The 22,069-nt window shown below is 41.7% G+C and overlaps 1 protein-coding gene across 4 annotated transcripts in view; it reads right to left on the bottom strand.

The window, feature by feature from the left end:
- virma (vir like m6A methyltransferase associated) overlaps positions 1 to 22,069 on the bottom strand; it is a 73,327-nt gene that overhangs the window by 10,147 nt on the left and 41,111 nt on the right. For 2 of the 4 annotated variants that reach the window (XM_078397178.1, XM_078397176.1), the window contains exons 16-23: positions 21,833 to 22,050; positions 20,189 to 20,321; positions 16,754 to 16,906; positions 15,416 to 15,576; positions 13,323 to 13,419; positions 11,718 to 11,884; positions 9,705 to 10,027; positions 5,361 to 5,420 (exon numbers count right to left, since the gene is read on the bottom strand). In XM_078397178.1, the coding sequence (XP_078253304.1) occupies positions 5,361 to 5,420; positions 9,705 to 10,027; positions 11,718 to 11,884; positions 13,323 to 13,419; positions 15,416 to 15,576; positions 16,754 to 16,906; positions 20,189 to 20,321; positions 21,833 to 22,050 (1,312 nt within the window). The remainder of the gene's footprint in view (positions 1 to 5,360; positions 5,421 to 9,704; positions 10,028 to 11,717; positions 11,885 to 13,322; positions 13,420 to 15,415; positions 15,577 to 16,753; positions 16,907 to 20,188; positions 20,322 to 21,832; positions 22,051 to 22,069) is intronic. The other 2 variants (XM_078397175.1, XM_078397177.1) reach the window with 1 other exon arrangement.

Raw genomic sequence — 22,069 nt, 5'->3', positions numbered from 1 at the left:
GAAGGCAGGCACGGGTTACTGATTGTGGATGATCAGCCATGATCACAATGAATGGCTGTGCTGGCTCAAAGGGCCGAATAGCCTCCTCTTGCACCTATTTTCTTTGTTTCTATGCCAAGTTACAAGCCCAGTTTTTTGTCCAGTCTAGGCTATTGAAGGCTGTAAATCAAGGACAATCAAGCAGAGAGGAGAAACACAGCTAGGATCCTGATCCCGATTGGTGACTTGTAAACTTCAAAGCAACTGACTGCATTTCAGGAAATGTCTGTGGTACAAGAACCTGTGAATCTTCAGATTTTAACAGGAAGAATAAACATTTGACAGGGGGAGTGGAGGATTACTGGCAAAACTGAATCATGTTGCAGAACAAGGGGAAGACACAAACGTTCTGTGCATTCAACTAGCAATTTGGCAAAGTATTCGGCATGCTAGAATTACTGATAGTTATATGAACATGAAAAAACTGTCTAAGGCAGCGAGCTCAACATTTTAAAACTAAGAAAAAAGAGTTCTGCCAAATGAGACATTTTACAAATTATAATCAGTGGCATTACTTTCAAGTTAAGAATATATTTCTTATTCTCCACTTGTAATGCTTATGTCATTATTCTACCATGTCCTCTTCACATAATGTGGTAACATTTGATATCGCCACATGAATTGGACTTTATTATTATCAGGTTCATAATTTATTGGAGGAAAATTAGGCCATTCGACTCATCAAGTCTACTCTGCCACTCAATCTAGGCTGATCTATCTTTCCTTCTCAACCCCACTCTCCTGCCTTCTCCACATAACCCCTGACACCCGTACTAATCAAGAATCTGTCAATCTCTGCCGTAAAAATATCCACTGACTTGGCCTCCACAGTCGCCTGTGGCAATGAATTCCGCAGATTCACCACCCTCTGACTAAAGAAATTCCTCATCTCCTTTCCAAAGGTACATCCTTTTATTCTGAGGCTAGTCTGAAACTCTCCCTCTAGTGGAAACATCCTTGCCACATCCAATCACATCACGTCCACATCAAGTTTTTGAAAGATGGCAAATTTAGCATCAACTACAATGCTCCTTGGTGAACCTACTTCAGACTCATAATCTATACCAATCTAGTCTACATTTCAATTGAGCTGCGACTGCCAACATTTTAACTCAGAGCAGTTAGAAAGGAATTTACCAGTCGCTTATTTCATCCACTACCAACTCAGTAAAATGAGATGTAACTAAAACAAGGAGTGTAGCTGGAGGAACTCAATGGCTCAGACATTTAGGCAGTTGGCGTTTCAATTTGAGACCCTTAATCTAGACTGAAAGAGTGGGGTGGGATGCGGGAGGTGGGGCAAGAACTAGCAACAAATATGGCGGATACAGGTGAAGATGGGTTGGATGGCAGGTCGCAGTCAGGCTGGGGAGGGAAGGGGTGGAGGGTTGGTAAGAGGCAACAAGATAAAGAGTGTAGAAAAAGAGTGCACAATTGATGGTGTTACAGCTACAGAGAAAGTGCAAGGGCCACAATGAGGTTGATTGGAAGATCAGGAATACATTCTTAGCATAGGAGAGGTCTGATAACAGTGGAGAACAAGTCATTCTTGAATCTGGTGGTTGCTCTGGAAACAGATAAGAAGGGAAGATAAAGAATGGAACTGAATGAAGAGGGGTGGTGGCAGTAGGGACAACACAGGGAAGGGACAGGTGAGCAGTGGGGGTAGGGAGTGATCCAGTGGGAGGAGTGAGAGTAAAAACAGGGTGATAGGGGCCTGGGTGGTTTGGTGGGAAGCAAGGGTGTGTGCGTGAGGACAAGGTAAATAGGAAGAAAGAAAGCAACAGAAAGATTGCCTCTAATTGGAGAATCTAATATTCGTGCCATTGAGTCCATGTGCCTGTGATGCTGCTGCAGGCAAGATTTTCATTGCGCCTGTACCTCATCATACGTGCATATGAAAATAAACTTGACTTGGCTATCATTTGATAAGTCTTTCCTCACCCCTCGCTCCACCTCTTAATGCTGGATACTTCCTCTTACTCTTTCAGTCTGGATGAAGGGCCCTGACCCGAAGCATCACCTATCCACGTTCTCCAGAGATACTGCCTGACCCTCTGTTACTCCAGCACTCTGTGCCCTTTTGTCGCAACCTGAAGTTGTGGACGTAGCCCAGACGATCACACAAATCAACCCCCATTCCATCGGCTCCATCTACACCGCCTCGGCAAGGCCACCTGCATAATCAAGGACCAGTCTCACCCCGGTCACCCCCTCCTCCCCTCTGGTAAATGCATACCTCCAGATTCAGGGACAGTTTCTCCACAGCTGTTACAGTCCATCACCAACTAGAGAGCAATCCTGACCTTGCATCTACCTCATTGGAGACCTTCGAACTACCTTTAATTAGACATTAATTTGCACTAAACATGATAATCTTCATCCTGTATTTGTACACTGTGGACAGCTGGATGGCAATCACGTATAGTTTTTCCTCACTGGACAATGCACAACAACACGCTTGTACCTCTGCACACGTGACAATAATAAAGTAAAATAAAACAAAGTCCTCCACAGATGACGGACCCACTGAATTCCTCCAGCTCCTCTCCTTTTTACCAGATTCCAGCATCCAATATCTCTTGAGCCTCCATTGAATTAAATATATATAGTTTTGATTTTAAAGCAGGAACTTTTGAAAAACCTGTCAACATAACAGTGGTAAACTTACCTTGTTGTCATATGGCAAGTACTGCAATTTGAATGTCAAAGCCAGTGGAAAGGCTTTTGTACAGGAGCTACAGGGTGTAGTGACCTGATGTGTGTGAATCATTTCATTTAGTGGTATCCCAGGAATCTAAAATATTATTGATCCATGCACTGATATTAAATATAAATTCAAACAGTTCAATTCAGTTTATTGTCACAGGTGCTAACCAGACAGTGGAAAGGCTGAAGGAGGGTCTCGACCCGAAACGTCACCCATTCCTTCTCTCCTGAGATGCTGCCTGACCTGCTGAGTTACTCCAGCATTTTGTGAATGGACAGTGCAAAGGCAATACATGATTACTTTAGCGCCATATACACTGTGAATGGCTCGATTAGAAATCATGTATGGTCTTTCCGCTGGCTGGTTAGCACGCAACAAAAACTTTTCACCGTACCTCGGTACACGTGACAATAAACTAAACTGGACGATGTGAATTTATATTTAAAGTCAGTGCATGGAATAATAATATTTTAGATACCTGGGATATTGTCTACCACCTCACCATGGGTGTGTCAGACAGCCAGCTGCAGAGTTAAGTTCCCTCTAGTCTGCCTCGGTCTCAAGAAAGTACATCACTGTCATTTTTATTTCATTCAGACCAGCCAAGTGTAATCCCATTAATCAGGGACGGATTCAAGCCCCTTTGTGACAAGGGATGTAATGCCGAGGCTCGATAAGGCGCTGGTCAGGCCGCATTTGGAGTACTGTGAGCAATTTGGGTCCCATATCCGAGGAAGGATGTGCTGGCTCTGGAGAGGGTCCAGAGGAGGTTTACAAGAATGATTCCAGGAATGAGTGGGTTAGCGTATGATGAGCACTTAACAGCTCTGGGGCTGTACTCGCTGGTGTTCAGAAGGTTGAGGGGGGACCTCATTGAAACATACAGAATAATGAAAGGCACAGATGGAGTGGATGTGGAAAGGATGCTTCTTCCACTGGTGGGATAGTCTAGGCCCCGAGGTCATAGCCTCAGAATTAACGGGCGCTCTTTTAGAAAGGAGGCGGGGAGGAACTACTTTAGTCAGAGGGTAGTTAATCTGTGGAACTCATTGCCACAGAGGGCTGTGGAGGCCAAGTCAGTGGATATTTTTAAGGCAGAGATTATCGAAACATGGAAAAATAGGTGCAGGAGCAGGCCATTTGGCCCTTCGAGCCAGCACCACCATTCAATATGATCATGGCTGATCATCTGAAACCTGTTCCTGGTTTCCCCCCATATATCTTGATTCCTTTAGCCCCAAGAGCTAAATCTAACTCCCTCTTGAAAACATCCAGTGAATTGGCCTCCACTGCCTCCTGTGGCAGAGAATTCCACAGAATCACAACTCTCGGGGTGAAATTTTTTCTCTCATCTCAGTCCTAAATGGCCTACCCTTATTTCTAAACTGTGACCCCTGGTTCTGGACTCACCCAACATCGGGAACATTTTTTCCTGCATCGAGCCGGTCCAATCCTTTAAGAATTTTGCATGCTTAAGATCTCCACTCATCCTTCTAAATTCCAGTGAATACAAGCCCAGTCGACGCATTCTTTCATCATAGGTCAGTCCTGTCATCCTGAGAATTAACCTGGTGAACCTATGTGGCACTCCCTCAATAGTAATAATGTCCTTCCTCAAATTAAGAGACCAAAATTGCACACAATACTCCAGGTGCAGTCTCACCAGGGCCCCGTACAACTGCAGTAGGACCTCCTTGCTCCTAAACTCAAATCCTCTCGCAATGAAGGCCAACATGCCATTAGCTTTCTTCACTGCCTGCTGTGCCTGCATGCTTACTTTCAGTGGCTGATGTACAAGCACACCCAGGTCTCGTTGCACCTTCCCTATTCCTAATCTGACACCATTCAGATAATAATCTGCCTTCCTGTTTTTGCCACCAAAGTGGATAATCTCACATTTATCCACATTATTATACTGCATCTGCCATGCATCTGCCCACTCACCCAACCTATCCAAGTCACCCTGAAGCCTCATAGCATCCTCTTCACAGCTCACACTGCCATCCAGCTTTGTGTCATCCGCAAACTTGGAGATGTCACATTTAATTCCTTCGTCTAAATCGTTAATATATATTGTAAATAACTGGGGTCCCAGCACCGAGCCTTGCGGTACCCCACTAGTCGCTGCCTGCCATTCTGAAAAGGACCCTTTAATTCCTACTCTTTGTTTCCTGTCCAATGCCATGTGCTCTAATTTTGCACACTAATCTCTTGTGTGGGACCTTGTCAAAGGCTTTTTGAAAGTCCAGACGAACAAATTCTTGATTAGAATGGGTGTGAAGGGCTCTGGGGAGAAGGCAGGAAAATGGGATTAGGAGGCAGAGGTCAGCAATGATTGAATGGCAGAGTAGACTCAATGGGCCGAATGGCATAATTCTACTCCTATGACTTGTGAACCATTATGGATGGAATAAGGCATATCGAACACCCATTAGAAGAAAAGATACTTACTGCCCAAATATTATTTCTGATAAATTTAACTAAGATTAAGTTTGTAACAAACATAACTAAATGTGTGATATTCATTCTTTCTGTTGGTCATATAATTAATATATTATACTATATATATATATATATATATATATATATACTCAAAAAACAAAGCACTTACGATTTCTCGTGCTGGGATGCAAAAGTCCGACTGCATGAGCCGGAATAAAAGGCAGATCTTCTACGAAGAAACGATAAGAGATCAATAATATGCACCACCAACCATAGATCTTGCATCTAACAGTGTCATTGAATGAAGTTATTTTTTGTTAAGTGACAGCAGACGAATTAGGCCATTCAGCTCATCAAGTCTACTCCACCATTTAATCACGACTGATCTATCTTTCCCTCTCTAAACCCCATTCTCCTGCCTTCTCCCCATAATCCCTGACACCTGACAAAATTATTATATCTCTCTGAACAAAGACACAGGGGTGACTTCACAGTTTTTCGTAGTCAAAGAGTCATAGAGCATGGAAACATGCCGACCAAGATACCCCATCTACAATAGTCCCACCTACCCGCATTTGGCCCATATCCCCGATACTTTTCCTATCCATGTACAAATGTCGTTATTGTACCTGTCAACAACCTCCATTGGCAGTTTGTTCCATATACCCACTATGTGAAAAAGTTGCCCCTCCGGTTCCTATTAAATCTTTTCCCTCTCACCTCATAACTGAGGATACTTGTCTGAATGCAGTTAACAAATTCCACCCATCCAAGCCTTTTCCACTATGACAGTCCCAGTCAATATTGGGAAAGAAAATCCCCGACTACGGCAACCTTATTAGCAAAGATACTAGAGGAACAAGATGGACCATTCTGTTGAAATCGCCTATACTGAAGTGTAGTACGCAAAGGAGCCATTTTAGTAGGCAAAACCCGCCGTTCGCTATTACTTTCACAGTGTAATCAGTGTTTTGGGGGAACAGTATGTGTGATGCTAAAATGCAGAATATATCTCATCTATCAATTCACAGATTTTTGTTATTTTTCTTTTTATATGTTTCAGCAAGTTTCTGCCTACTAAAATGGCGCCATGACATACTACGGTTTTCAGAGTCGAGTAGACTATCTTGTTCCTCTAGTATCTTTGTATATTAGTATTGCAGCTGCCTGCCTACAGTCTCCATAACTATCTTAAAATTAATAGAACAATTGTCACTGGTCCCAAAAGGCTCGCCCACCAGAGACCTCAATCATTTTCCCTTCCCAATTTATAAATATACATAATAAATATTATGATACATTTTTTCATAATTGGCAGCCTATCCTGTTTTAAATATTTCTATAAATTAAAATGGCGACAATTTTACAATGCATTTGCTCCATTTTAAAGTGAGGCAGACAGGAATAAGGATATACATACATACAAGGTGTGGGAGAGAAAATGCATAGAGTCATAGAGTAATGCAGCATGAAAACAGTGCCTTCTGCCCAACTTGCTCACACTGACCAACATGTCCCAGCTACACTAGTCCCACCTGCCCGCATTTTATCCATATCCCTCCAAACCTGTCCTATTCATGTACCTGTCTAACTGTATCTTAAATGTTGGGATAATCCCTGCCTCAACTACCTCATTTGGCAGCTTGTTCCATACACCCACCACCCTTTGTGTGAAAAAGTGACCCCTCAGATTCCTATTAAATCTTTTTTCCTTCACCTTGAACCTATGTCCTCTCTATCCTCTATGCATCTTAGAATTTAAAAGGGTAAAGCACAGTAACAGGCCCTTCTGTCCACAATGCCTTTGCTGAAGGGCATAGTTTGAATCAGTTTCATCCCAACAACATTAGACAATAGACAATAGACAATAGGTGCAGGAGTAGGCCATTCAGCCCTTCGAGCCAGCACCGCCATTCAATGCGATCATGGCTGATCACTCTCAATTAGTACCCCGTTCCTGCCTTCTCCCCATACCCCCTCACTCCGCTATCCTTAAGAGCTCTATCCAGCTCTCTCTTGAAAGCATCCAACGAACTGGCCTCCACTGCCTTCTGAGGCAGAGAATTCCACACCTTCACCACTCTCTGACTGAAAAAGTTCTTCCTCATCTCCGTTCTAAATGGCCTACCCCTTATTCTTAAACTGTGGCCCCTTGTTCTGGACTCCCCCAACATTGGGAACATGTTTCCTGCCTCTAATGTGTCCAATCCCCTAATTATCTTATACGTTTCAATAAGATCCCCCCTCATCCTTCTAAATTCCAGTGTATACAAGCCCAATCGCTCCAGCCTTTCAACATACGACAGTCCCGCCATTCCGGGAATTAACCTAGTGAACCTACGCTGCACGCCCTCCATAGCAAGAATATCCTTCCTCAAATTTGGAGACCAAAACTGCACACAGTACTCCAGGTGCGGTCTCACCAGGGCCCGGTACAACTGTAGAAGGACCTCTTTGCTCCTATACTCAACTCCTCTTGTTACGAAGGCCAACATTCCATTGGTTTTCTTCACTGCCTGCTGTACCTGCATGCTTCCTTTCATTGACTGATGCACTAGGACACCCAGATCTCGTTGAACTCCCCCTCCTCCTAACTTGACACCATTCAGATAATAATCTGCCTTTCTATTCTTACTTCCAAAGTGAATAACCTCACACTTATCTACATTAAACTGCATCCGCCATGTATCCGCCCACTCACACAACCTGTCCAAGTCACCCTGCAGCCTTATTGCATCTTCCTCACAATTCACACTACCCCCCAGCTTAGTATCATCTGCAAATTTGCTAATGGTACTTTTAATCCCTTCGTCTAAGTCATTAATGTATATCGTAAATAGCTGGGGTCCCAGCACCGAACCTTGAGGTACCCCACTGGTCACTGCCTGCCATTCCGAAAGGGACCCATTTATCCCCACTCTTTGCTTTCTGTCTGTCAACCAATTTTCTATCCATGTCAGTACCCTACCCCCAATACCATGTGCCCTAATTTTGCCCACTAATCTCCTATGTGGGACCTTGTCGAAGGCTTTCTGAAAGTCGAGGTACACCACATCCACTGACTCTCCCCTGTCAATTTTCCTAGTTACATCCTCAAAAAATTCCAGTAGATTTGTCAAGCATGATTTCCCCTTCGTAAATCCATGCTGACTCGGAATGATCCCGTTACTGCTATCCAAATGCTCAGCAATTTCGTCTTTTATAATTGACTCCAGCATCTTCCCCACCACTGATGTCAGACTAACTGGTCTATAATTACCCGTTTTCTCTCTCCCTCCTTTCTTAAAAAGTGGGATAACATTTGCTATCCTCCAATCCACAGGAACTGATCCTGAATCTATAGAACATTGAAAAATGATCTCCAATGCTTGTAGTAGGATAGACACAAAAAGCTGGAGTAACTCAGCGAGAATGGCAGCATCTCTGGAGAGAAGGAATGGGTGATGCTTCGGGTCCTGATGAGTCCAGTTTTTTGTGTCTATCTTCGGTTTAAACCAGCATCTGCAGTTCCTTCCTAAACATTGTAGTTGGGACATGATGCAACTGTGTGTTCTCCCTTTCCCATGTCCATCATGGCGTGCACATACAAACCTTGCACAAATACATTTTCACACTAAGAAAGCTCCTCTAAAATGTTGTAGGACTATTAATAATAAAAAAGATGCATAACGTTTAAACTATGGAGGGCTTAAAGATAGCAGCTCCTTTTCTTTTTCCAAAGTTAGATAAACTTGAGGGTCTGAGCTATAGCCAGTGATAATAAAGCTCATTGTTGGGCCCACACCTTCATGTGTCTGAAGAAGGGTCTCGACACGAAACGTCACCCATTCCTTCGCTCCAGAGATGCTGCCTGACCCGCTGAATTACTCCAGCATTTTGTGTCTATCTTCGATTTAAACCAACATCTGCAGTTCTTTCGTACACCTAATAATGTACATCAGGTTATTAGACCTGTGGCTCTACAGTAGTTGTGTGGTACCTTAACTACCTGAGAATCCATGGAAACAATGCATGACTGCACTAAGCTATTGAAAGATTACTGCATCTGAAGTATTACATGCAATATATAAATAAATAAAACATACATAAGGAAATGGAGGGATATGGATCATGTTGATGAAGATGAGATTTGTTTATCTTGGCATCATGTGTAGAAAGGAACTGCAGATGCTGGTTTAAACCGAAGATAAACACAAAAGCTGGAGTAACTCAGCAGGGCAGGCAGCATCTGGAGAAGGAATGGGTGATGTTTCGGGTCGAGACCCTTCAGACTGGTTAAGGATAAGGGAAACGAGAGATATAGACGCTGATGAGAAGAGATAAAGAACAATGACTAAAAGATATGCAAAAAAGTAAAGATGATAAAGGAAATAGGCATTTCTTGGCATCATGTTTGGTACAGACATTGTGGGCCAAAGGGCTATGCTGAACGATCTATGTTTTATGTTGTAAATAAGGTCATTTCAATCACTCAGTTTCACAGACAAAGGGAGCAGTGTAGATATTTACACACCTTTGGGGGCCTGCGGTGAAAAGAAGCGGTTTTGACTGTGAAAGACACCTCGCCCCCTGTTCCCGGAAAATCCGCCACGCGGAGCTTTCTGAGGTCCTTTATTTGTCCTCTTTGGTGGAGGCGGGCCTGAGGAGGGAACGTCCTTGCATTCTGCGGCCACAAAATCGTCCACATGCATCGAAGGCGGCCTGCTTGTATTTTGCTTGCGTTGCCTAAATATATCGTGAGGTCTGCAATTGGACCCAAAGCCCCCTCTGCCTCGCCCCCGAGGCGGTGGAACCACGTGAGCTCGTTTAGCAGGCTCTATATATTCAGATTTTCCACTGGAATTAAATTTAAACAAAGATCACAGCAAATTAAAAAATATTTCCACAATGATCAGTGAAGCATATGATCATGTTAATGTAAACAATACATGAACTTTACAAAGAAACTATGCTTTAGTATATTTTGCATGAAAAGACTAGGTCGGCACGGCGGCATAGTTGCCGCCTTACAGCGGCAGAGACACGGGTTCAATCCTGACCACGGGCGCTTGTCGGTATAGAGTTTGTACTTTCTCCCCATGACCTGCATGGGTTTTCTCTGAGATCTGCGGTTTCCGCCCACACTCCAAAGATGTACAGGTTTGTAGGTTAATTGGCTTGGTATGAGTGTAAATTGTCCGTAGAGTGTGTAAGATAGTGTTAAACTGCGGGGATCGCTGGTCGGTTCAGACGGTGGGCTGGGGTTGCCTGGAGTCATAAAGAGATCTTGTCTAAACTTCTGTTTTAAAAGGAAGTGAGGAGGAACTTCTTTAGTCAGAGGGTAGTTATTCTGTGGAACTCATTGCCATAGAGGACTGTGGAGGCTGTCAGTCAATATTTTTATGGCAGAGATAGACAAATTCTTGATTAGAACGGGTGTCACGGGTTAAGGGGAGAAGGCAGAAAAATGGGATTGGGGGCAGAGGTCAGCCATGATTGAATGGTGGAGTAGACTCGATGGGCCGAATGGCCTAATTCTACTCTTATAACGTGAATTTGTCTCAAATTATCGCAATACAGAGGAAATTAGTGTATTATGTAGGAACAGAGAACAAGAGTACCGAAAATGTACATTACCAGAGCAGATGCAAGCCATTTGGCATAATTATTGCTCCATTCAAATAGATCAATGGTGATCGTTTATTAATTATCGTGGTCAGAGGGCGAGTTTTGGGAGAGCAGAAGATGGTCAGGAAACGAGTTGCATATTTCCACCTTCCCATGAAATGAGCTATACATAAAATTTAACTATGAAAAAAAATGTCTCCATGTTGCTGTAATGTGGAATAGATCTCAAGATGAGCACCGGTGATACAGTGGTATAGTTGCTGCCCTTCAGCGCCAGAGACCTAGGTTCTATCCTGATCTCAGGTGCTGTCTGTGTGGAGTTTGCACGTTCTCCCTGTGACCATGTGGGTTTCCTCCGGGCGCTCCGATTTCCTCCCACACCCCAAAGATGTGCGGATTTGTAGGTTAATTGGTTACAGTAAATTGTCCACAGTATGCAGGACATAGCACTAGTGTGAAAGGGTGATTGATGATATGCGCAGACTCGTTAGGCCGAAGGACCTGTTTCCATACTAAACTAAACAAAAAATGACTGGGAAAACAGAAAAAAACTTAAAACCTTACTTCATAATTGAAAGAAGCCAGATTCAAGAAAAAGAGCAGTTTGAGTCCAAAATTGACAATTTTTGATAACAAATAAATTTGGCAATAGCAGTCCAAAATGACAAGTGGAATATGAGAACCACTTTAAAGAGTTAGACTGATAACTTTTAAACAGATACCTTGGAAATGTGAATGCTTACAGACCACTCAATTGGCACATCAATAAGGAAAAACAAGTAGACCTGAATAGACTAAAATAATTTGAAATTCATAAGATATGTATAAATGTGCGAGATCAGAGGATTCAAATGATTTTCTTGTTCCTTGTCCATGTGGATCAAACAACAACAAACATGCCAATCGTATGACATCTCACCTGGATGTGATGAAGGTCTCGTGTTTATGCTTTCCCAGTTTAAAGCCTTTCGATACCTTGGTTCTACCAGGCGAAGAGGGTTCTGAGAGGAATGATCTTTCCAATTCTGCCTTCAAGTCCATATCACAGCAACACTTCTCAGCCAGCTCAATCAAGTCAACCTTGACCTACAGAGAACATTGTAAAGATATCAACGCAAGGAAGCTTCACTTAGCTCATAAAACTCAGAAATGGGCAGCACAGTGGTGCAGCGGTAGAGTTGCTGCCTTAAAAGTACCAGTGACCCGGATTCGATCCTCACTACAGGTGCTGTCTGTACGGAGTTTGTACTTTCTCCCTGTGACCGCGTGGGTTTTCTCCGGGGGCTCCGGTTTTCTCCCACACTCCAAAGACGTACAGGTTTGTAGGTTAACTGGCTTCGGTAAAGATTGTAAATTGTTCCTAGTGTGTAGGATAGCGCTAGTAAACAGGGATCGCTGGTTGGCGCGGAATCACTGAGCCGAAGGGCTTTGCTTCTGCACTGTATCTCTAAACTAAACTTCAACGATGAATTTAAATGACAGTTACAACACATTTTTATCAAACATTCATTTCTTTAATCCATATATACTTCTGATTAGCTGACAAACTAATCGGCAAAATTGAATATGATCCTTACTTTGCAGCTTTTCTATTGAGCTGGAATTGACAGGGAAATTAAGTACGTTCCACATCAAATTACCAGCATTCACCATTATGTCAGCTAGTTATGAACCTTTTAATTTAGTTTAGAGATACAGCACGGAAGCAGGCTCCGTCGGCCCAACTTGCTCGACTTGCGATCCCCACACACTAACAATATCCTACACGCACTAAGGACAATTTACATTTACATCAAGCCAAAACCTGTAGGACTTGAGTGTGGGAGGAAACAAAAGATCTCAGAGAAAACCCACGCGCGTCACGGGGAGAACGTACAAACTCCGTAGTCAGGATTGAACCCGGTCTTTGGCGCTGTAAGGCAGTAGCTCTACCGCTATACCACCGCGCTGCCCTTAAATTTTTCCTGAATCTAGAAATCCAGAACCCATTAGCCAGATTCCATTGGGAGTTTTGGGGCTGTATTCGGATGTTGAAACTCCTCATGCATTTCAGCAACAGAGTTGAACTGCTTAACCCTTGCAATGAGGATTTTTTCTTCTGACCCTGTTATAATGCGTTATACCCGAGCCATGTAATGCAGTTCCAAAGACCGACATATAAGACACCACCAGGTGAGGGGCATTTTAATCTTGTATTGGGCGTGCGGCTTACGGGCCTGCCATACTTGGATTTAGTGAATAATCCATTTTTCAACATTGGCACCTTTCTTAGTAGGACATTTGGATGGGCACGTGTTAATGTGCACAGTGAATATAGGAGGACTGAACAGAATCATGAAGTCACAGACTCGCACAGGATAGAAACGGGCTCGTCAGCCCTACTTGTCCATGCTGACCAAGTAGCCTGATTAAGCTACCCCTCTTGCCTGTGCTTGTACATTGCACATGACCCATATCGCTCCCCCAGGTCTCGCTCAGTTCAGCCTTTAAAATGTTTGAGAGAGCTTTCTGTTATTGGACCTACCATATCTAAATCTGTGTCAAGCTCCTCCGCTTGGAATGGGGAAAGCCACAGAGTCTTTAACTGGTCGTCCATAACATCTGCTATCACATATACAGTCCTAGAACAAAAAATAAACGTCACTGCTGATGCAAATTCTAGCAGCTGAATACATTTTTTTCAAATTTAAAGTTCAAAGTGAATTGCTTTTTCAGAATACAAATAAATTTGTGCTGTTTTAAATACAAGTCACAAATTCCAATGAGCCAGAGAGATTTAAACTTTTAAAATGAAATTATAACTAGGTTTACGAGAATAATCCCAGGGATGATTAGGTTACTGACGGCACTGGGCCTGTACTTGCTGGAGTTTAAAAAAGATGAGGTGGAACCTCATTGAAACTAACTGAATAGTGAAAGGCCTGGGTAGAATGGATGTGGAGAGGATGTTTTCACTAGTGGGAGTGTCTAAGACCAGAGAGCACAATCTCAGAATAAAAAGGCTCAACTTTGGAAAGGAGATGAGGTGGAAATTCTTTAATCAGAGGGTGGTGAATGTGTGGAATTAATTGCAACAGACGCATGTGGAGCCAAGTCAATGGTTAGTTTTGAGGAGATTGATAGATTCTTGATTAGTAAGGGTGTCAGGGGTTATGGGGAAAAGGCAGGAGAATGGGGTGGAGAAAGATCGATCAGCCGTGATTGAATGGCAGAGTAGACTCGACATGCCAAAATAGTCCAATTTTGCTCCTATAACTTATGAAATTATGAGGCACTGCATTATTTTTCATTGTATTATACAAAAAGCATACCCAAGGGAAATAATTCAAAGCCACATCAATTGATTTGAGAATATCAATCTTAATTTGAACATGTTCAAATTACAAGAAATAAAATTTATTTCTGCATTTCATATCTCCATACAGTAATGTAAAACTGGTATAGATTTAGTTTTAATAATAGTTAGCCATGAAACAATAATAATAGACATTAGAATTTGATACTTGAATTTGAGCCTTTAACTGGAACAGTTATTCAGTAATTGCATAAAACAGCAATTCAGTTTCATTAGGTCAAATTGTTAAATGTACACCAAAGTACCAGAAAATTATGACTTCAAATTTGATGATCCAGCAATAATTAGAAATTACTATTTTCAAATAGAGGTTCATTTGTTCCTATTTAGAATATCTAAATTATACATCAGCTATCTGTTGAAATTATATTTTATCATTATCAGCCAAATCTCCAGAAACCCTTCCACATTATCTGTTTCTATTCCGAGTCTAAACTTAAGGTATTGCTGGAAGTCAAGAAAGAAGTTGGTGTGCAGGAAACAATTCTGATTTCTTACTTGATTTCTAGCAATACCCGAAGTTCAAATAGTCACTTCTAGTCACCTTTAAACTGTACACTGCCCACTATACTGCGAAGCTAAATCAAAATGGAGGCCTCCAATAACAACAAATCCCCTCATGGGACAAGTTTAAAACAATGATTAGTACATAACATAAAATCTGCTTCTTATTAATATAAATGAATCAGAATAAAGAGGCCTGCTATGAAATGATTCCAAAATTAGAGCTTTACAGAAGAGTGGGTTACACAAAGAGCTTGCACCACTCCAATCTAGGCCTCAAATAGGTTCCAAACTTAAATAGACCAGGTTGATTTTTGTCTAGTCTTCACCGTTGTCACTTCTTTGGAACACATTACATTTTTAATAAGTTCATAACTTCTTGGTGCAGAATTAGGCTATTTGGCCCATAAAGTCTACTCTGCCATTCAATCACGACTGATCTATCTTTCCTTCTCAACCCCATTCTCCTGCCTTCTCCCCATTACCCCTGACACCCATACTAATCAAGAATCTGCCAATCACGGCCTTAAAAATATCCATTGACTTGGCCTCCACCATCATAACAAATTCCACAGATTCACCACCCTCGGACTAAAGAAATTCCTCCTCATCTCTTTCTAAGAGGTACGTCCTTTTATTCTAAGGCTATGGCCTCTGGTCCGAGGCTATCCCACTAGTATAAAATGATACACGATTTTATGGTTATATATTCTGTCCCAAAAAGACCAATTGAAATTTCAGATATGCGTGTTACGTGCCTGTTGTTAAACTGGACAAGGATAGGTTCAGCAGCTGGAAGGACAGGCTCCACATCCTGTTCGGTGGTCAGCAAAACATCTGGACTAGTTTCCAATATCTGTCGCAACCCAACAATGTTTTCAAGTAAAGAGTCAAAACTATCATCCTCTTTACACAGCTCCTGCGACAAGAAGAACATTTATTTTTACAAATCCATAACGAAGTGCACTGATATACATGATTTGGAAGACTGCTGTAAAAACTACACTCATATCAACCTTAATTAATTCAAAGAAAACATAGTTTGAAATGGAGACACAAGGAACTGCAGACGCTGGTTAACAAAAAAAAAAGGCACTGTGCTGGAGCAACTCAGCGGGTCAGGCAGAATCTCAGGAGAGCATTGATAGGTGATGTTTCAAGTCGGGACCCTTCTTCTGTCTGAGCACTTTGTGAGAAATGGAAAGAGCTGTGGATGCAACCCAGTCCATCCCACAAACCAGCCTCAACCCACCCCTCGACACCATCCACACTTCACAATGCCTTGAAAAAGCAGCCAACGTAATCAAGGACTATTTATGCCCCAGTCACTCCCTCGTCTCCTCTCTTCTGTCAGGCAGACGATACAAAACCTTGAAAGCAAATATCAGCAGATTCAGAAATAGCTTCTTCGTCTCTGTTGTCAGCTTCCTGAATGGAACGTTCAGAAGGTAAGAGTGTACCTTCAACCCAGCCTACGTTAATGTGGCCTTTGCACTTAAAATAAATCTTACCTTTCTCTCTAGCTGTAACTGCAATAGCTCAATCTTCTATATTTTTACACTACCTGCTGTACTTTAGTTTAGAAGAATTAGGGGGGGGACCTCATTGAAACGTACCAAATAGTGAAAGGCTTGGATAGAGTGGATGCGGAGAGGATGTTTCCACTAGTGGGAGAGTCTAGAGGTCATAGCCTCAGAATAAAAGGACGCTCCTTTAGGTAGGAGATGAGGAGGAATTTCTTTAGTCAGAGGGTGGTGAATCTGTGGAATTCTTTGCCACAGAAGGCTGTGGAGGCCAAGTCAATAGATCTTTTTAAAGCAGAGATAGATAGATTCTTAATTAATACAGGTGTCAGGAGTTATGGGGAAACAGCAGGAGAATGGGGTTAAGAGGAAGAGATAGATGGGCCATGAATGAATGCCGGAGTTGACTTGATGGGCCGAATGGCCTAATTCTGCTCCTATTACTTATGAGCTTACTTGTGCATAGATGGATTGTACATGTATAGTATGACATGACTGAATGGAACTCAAAACAATTTTTTTCTCACTGTACCTCGGTGCATGTGACAATGAGAAATTAAAACCAGTGCATACCGTTATGACTTTATCCAGTTCAAACAGCAAGTGATCATCAGAGGATTCCTTCCACTTCAGCAGCTGCTTCACATCTGCAGCACTCAGTGCTGAAGATCGAGGAGTCGGGAGCCCATCAACCTTCATAGGAACACCTTCATCTCCACAGCTGGCCTACAAGACAATTACAAGCATTAATAAATGGAACACAAGAAGGGTCTTGACCCGAAACGTCACCCATTCCTTCTCTCCAGTGATGCTGCCTGTCCCGCTGAGTTACTCCAGCTTTTTATGTCTATCTTTGGTTTAAACCAGCATCTGCAGTTACCTTGTTACAAATATTAAATTAATATATCAACTTTTTTTCCCCCCGACCAATATTTTCTTGATTATTTCTTGTGATAAAAGACCAAAACACCCAGTGACGTTGAAGTACACAACTGAAGATGTGTCTGAATGGTAGCAACATTACCTAGTGGTCACCCCCAAGAACAACACCAGTCAATTGTAGTGCAACTTTAGGGATTGTAACATCTAGTCCTACTAATCAATCTATCTTAATTACCTGCCTCTAATAATATCAATGTAATGAATACAACAACAACAAAAATCACAACATATAGATATCAGCCTAACAGATTTTTAGCTATATAGATTAAATGGTATGTTAAATGAGTGTTTAAAAATGGTGTGTTTTATATTTTATCAACTGTAGGATATATAGCAATATCCTTATTTATCGTGATGTTTGTTTATAATACAATTTAAGTAAATATTCCCAACATTACATTATTCTCAAAATCATGCAGTTTAAGAAGCACACTAAGCTAATTGAACTATGTTGGGAATGCATTCAATTCCCACGTATACATCAGTTAATCAGCTGCAAAACTTTACGTCAAACGGATTTTAATTTGCAATTTTACAAATATTTGTTCCTATCGAGGTGAACTGGGTTAACCATGGGGAAATAAAATGCACTTCTACACCCCCACAGCAATGTTTCTGTTACTCCCAATGTGTATTATTTACAAGCCAAGAGAAGCATATTAACTCAAAACACTAGCATTAAAATTACATTCAAAACCAAATTTTGTGCACTATTAAGAGTCACAGGCTAATCCATCAAATTATAGTTTTCTGCTTTACCACCTAATTCTAATGACTAAAGAACAGCTTGACCAATTGAGACACTATGAGAAAGGTCTCTCATTGCTTTTACTTGTAAGTCAATTTAGATTCTGATATCTGGTGTACACTAGTGTACACTAGTTATGTTTAGCACTTTTACACCATGAACCCATTTCTATTGATGCTAGAGCCATAAAATTAATGCTCTGTGAGATGACATCATGGAAAAAAATGTCATACAACCAAAATAATGAATACAATCTGCATTTAAAGAGTTATTGAATGTAGTAATGTAGTAAAATATCCAAGGCATTTCACGAGACCATCACCAAATAAAATTTGGATGAACCAGGCAGAGGATTAAGAGCTCAGCCAAAGATGAACAGATTCAGTGATTTGTGAAGAGTTTGTAGTCAAGTTCAGAGACAACTGGATAAGAAAGGTTTGGAGGGATATGGGTCAAGCTCGATGAACAAATGGGGACTAGTTTAGTTCGGCAGAAGATAGACCCAAAGTGCTGGTCAGTGGGTCAGGCAGCATCTTGGTCTGGATGCACAGAGTCTCTTGCCCAGAATAGGTGAATTGAGGACCAGAGGACATAGGTTTAAGGTGAAGCGGAAAAGATTTAATAGGAATCTGAGGGGTAACTTTTTCACACAAAGGGTGGTGGGTGTATGGAACAAGTTGCCAGAGGAGGTAGTTGAGGCAGGGACTATCCCAACATTTAAGAAGCAGTTCGACAGGCACATGGATAGGACAGGTTTGGAGGGATATGGACCAAATGCTGGCAGGTGGGACGAGTGTAGCTGGGGCATGTTGGGCCGGTGTGGGAAGGTTGGGCCTGTTTCCACACAATCACTCCATGACTATCTCTGGAGAAAAAGGACGGGCACGTTTTGGGTCGGGACCCTTCTTCAGACTGAAAGTAGAGGCCAAGGAACTGGAGGTAAGAAAAGGCCAGAACAAAGCAGGGAGGGCAACAGATGACCAAGAAAGGGTGGAGCCCAAAATGGCCCATTGTTGGCCGGGTAAGTGGTGAAAGTGAAGAAATACAAGGACGCGGACAGTGGATCTAGTAAGACGACTGGAGTGGGGGGGGGGGGGGGTAAGAGAGGGAATGTAGGGGTTACTTGAAATTAAATTTGGTCGGCCTGGACAAGTTGGGTTGAAGCGCCCGTTTCTGTTCTGTGTGGGTCTTTGACTTCATGATTCTATTCAGCCCACCAATATTCAATTCAAGGAAATTTCTGACCATCCAATATTGGATGCCAGATAAACAGAACAGCGTAGACAGCGGAAGGGCCAAGAGGGATGTTGGCCATGTAAGGATGGTTGTTCTTCACATATTTGTGGAATCTGGCATTATATTTTCAGACGAGATAGCCAAGGAACAGCAAACAGTTGAAAAATAGGAAAAGTCAGCAGGTGAACTTTTGGGAAAACCCTAGGGAATTAGTGCAATGACACGGTTCAGTTTATTCAAGGATTTTGAGAGAAAAGAGATACTGTAGATGGATGGTACTTTGCAAAGTGTTAAAGATTTGTTTTTGAAGATAAAAATAAAAATGGCAGACTTAAAGAGGAGGATGGCATCCAAGAGGGAGCCATTACAAATGCTTACAGGAAACTACAAAAGGTAGTTGATTATTCAACAGTTCAATGAGAATTGGGCTGAGGAGCAAGTAGTGATGGTTCTCAATTCTCCAGTGTTTGGAATTGGCATTAGGGGAGATTGGTCAGAGAACAACCTCAAAGCTTGTTGAACGTAATGGATATCAATGCCTCCTTCCTTTATGTTTACAAAATATAATGTAACTGTTTAGAGATAGTGTGGAAACAGGCCCATTGAGTCCACACCAACCACTGATCATCCATTCACACTAATTCTATGGTATCCCTCTTTCGCATCCACTCCCTACACACTAGGGGCAATTTACTGAAGCCAATTAACCTACAAACCTGCATGTCTTTGGCATGTGGGAGGAAACCGGTGCACCCAGAAAAAGCCACGTGATCACAAGGAGAACGTACAAACTCTGCACAGATAGCACCCATAGTCAGGATCAAACCTGGGTCTGTGTCACTGTGAGGCAGCAGCTCTACCGCTGTGCAACTCAAATTGTGTTGATCTAGTACAATCTGATTCAAGATGCTTCAAATGTGCCCAAAGTTGAAAAAAAAAATCAACTAACCTCTAAACAAAGAATACAACCTGATTTTCCAGTAACAAGATGGAACAATCACTCCCACATATTAGGCCGCATAGAGCAATTCCTTTTTTTTTTAAGCCGTTGTATTGGTAAAACAAAATATATTTCCACTTACCAAACTGTCTGTATTTATGATCTGCCGTAGAAAATCCAGTAATGTGGATGCCAACTCAGCCATTTCTTTGTTGAAATTATGAACCACACGTTTCAGCAGAGAATAAAGGGCGTTATTAAATTGTTTCAAAGCACTATTTGAAGGAAAAAGAATTAAAAACATGTAGCCTCGTTACACATTCAAAATTAAGCAATATCATCATTTATTATTTCACTATGGGCCATCTAAACATGAATTTTAGGAAAAGTTAAAAATGTTGGCAAGACTAAAAATATCTAATTATGGTAAAATAGGTTATATTTATCATTATGTCCTGCATGAAAACAGTGTAAATCCACATAAATGACACATGCTGCAGTCTATGCCATTCAAAAAATGCAAAAGATTAATTTATATTTTTCAATAAAATATTTGAATCAGAACTCTTGAAAGACAAGACACAGATAAAGAAGAAAATTGGAAATGTAGAACTCGTAGACACAAAATGCTAGAGTAACTCAGCGGGACAGGCAGTATCTGTGGAGAGAAGGAATGGGTGATGTTTCGGGTCGAGACCCTTCTTCAGACTGACGCCAGGGGGGAGGGAGATACATGGATAAGGAAGCGTGAAGGTGTGAAAACAGGGCAAAGGGAATGGAGATCAAGGAAAATGTAGATCATTGTTAGCTGGGAGAAGGTAACAGATAAAATGTAGAACAATGTAGAACCAGAGGCAATTGGAGATTGAGAAGAAAAGAAAGAAGTTAAAGAAATCTTTTCAGGATGGAGTGTTTATTGAGAAGTTCTACTGAGTGTTGAGGCTGGTCATTTTACAGAAAAATTAATATGATTTAAGAGCTCAGGGAATGATGACAACATTTTGAACAGGAGCAAAAAAATATTGAGACACGTGGAAAACTATAAAGATGCAGAGATATACTGGCAGAATGAGATGACAACGATTACGCAAGAGTATAACTGTATTTGAAGTGATGATATTTTAACAAAAATGGAAGCAACTGATCCACCACAATGTAGAGTTTCACGCGTCAACGGTTAGCAGAGTTACAGCAAAATGTCAACGTGGGCTTTGTATCAAGAGACACTGAACATATAAACAGACAGGTAACACTGAATTTGCAATCAATATTTGGCTAAACTTGAAGTCTCCTATACAATTATGTATACCTCAAATTATCCTTGGCTTCGAGTCAAGAGTGCATGGAAACAGGCCTTTCGGCCCAACTTGCCCACAGCTGCCAACATGTCCCAGCTACACTCGTCCCACCTACTTCCGTTTGGTCCATATCCCTCCAAACCTGACCTATCCATATACCTGTCCAATTGTTTCTTAAATGCTGAGATAGTACCTGCCTCAACTACCTCCTCTGGCAGCTTGTTTCATACACCCACCACCCTATTTTGGAATTCAAACTCATCTTCTACGGTAATCAAATGGTCCAGATATAGATGCAAAGAGGATAATGTGCATCTTTCACAATGACCAGCTTATTATTTTAGTTCTTAAATACTGCATGATAGATTCATTCAAATGGAGTACATTTCTTCACCACTGAGTTTACTCAGATCAAATCCACTGCATGTCATTTTCTTAATCGGCAGCTTGAGAATATTCAAGTAAAATATTTTAATTCGCTTCTTTACCTCTTCAAATAGAAAAACCCGTATTCATGTTCCGTTAAAAATATCATGGTCCTGAGGCAAGTAAGAATTGTGGCAAACGTGGTCTCATTATTAGCCAGTGCTTGCAAGAAGGTATCACAAATTGATGACAGAAATTCTCCACTTGGCAGGGAATTAGACAGCTGCTCCAGGTCAGAGCCAGATCCCTCAGTTGAATTATTCAAGACCAGCGAAATGTCCTGCACAGGGTGGTCGGAA

The sequence above is a fragment of the Rhinoraja longicauda genome, chromosome 4 (genome assembly GCF_053455715.1).
Source record: "Rhinoraja longicauda isolate Sanriku21f chromosome 4, sRhiLon1.1, whole genome shotgun sequence".
In the NCBI taxonomy this organism is placed as follows: Eukaryota; Metazoa; Chordata; class Chondrichthyes; order Rajiformes; family Arhynchobatidae; genus Rhinoraja; species Rhinoraja longicauda.
Note: the sequence above shows the minus strand (reverse complement) of the source record. Positions and strands in the feature narration are given on the sequence as shown.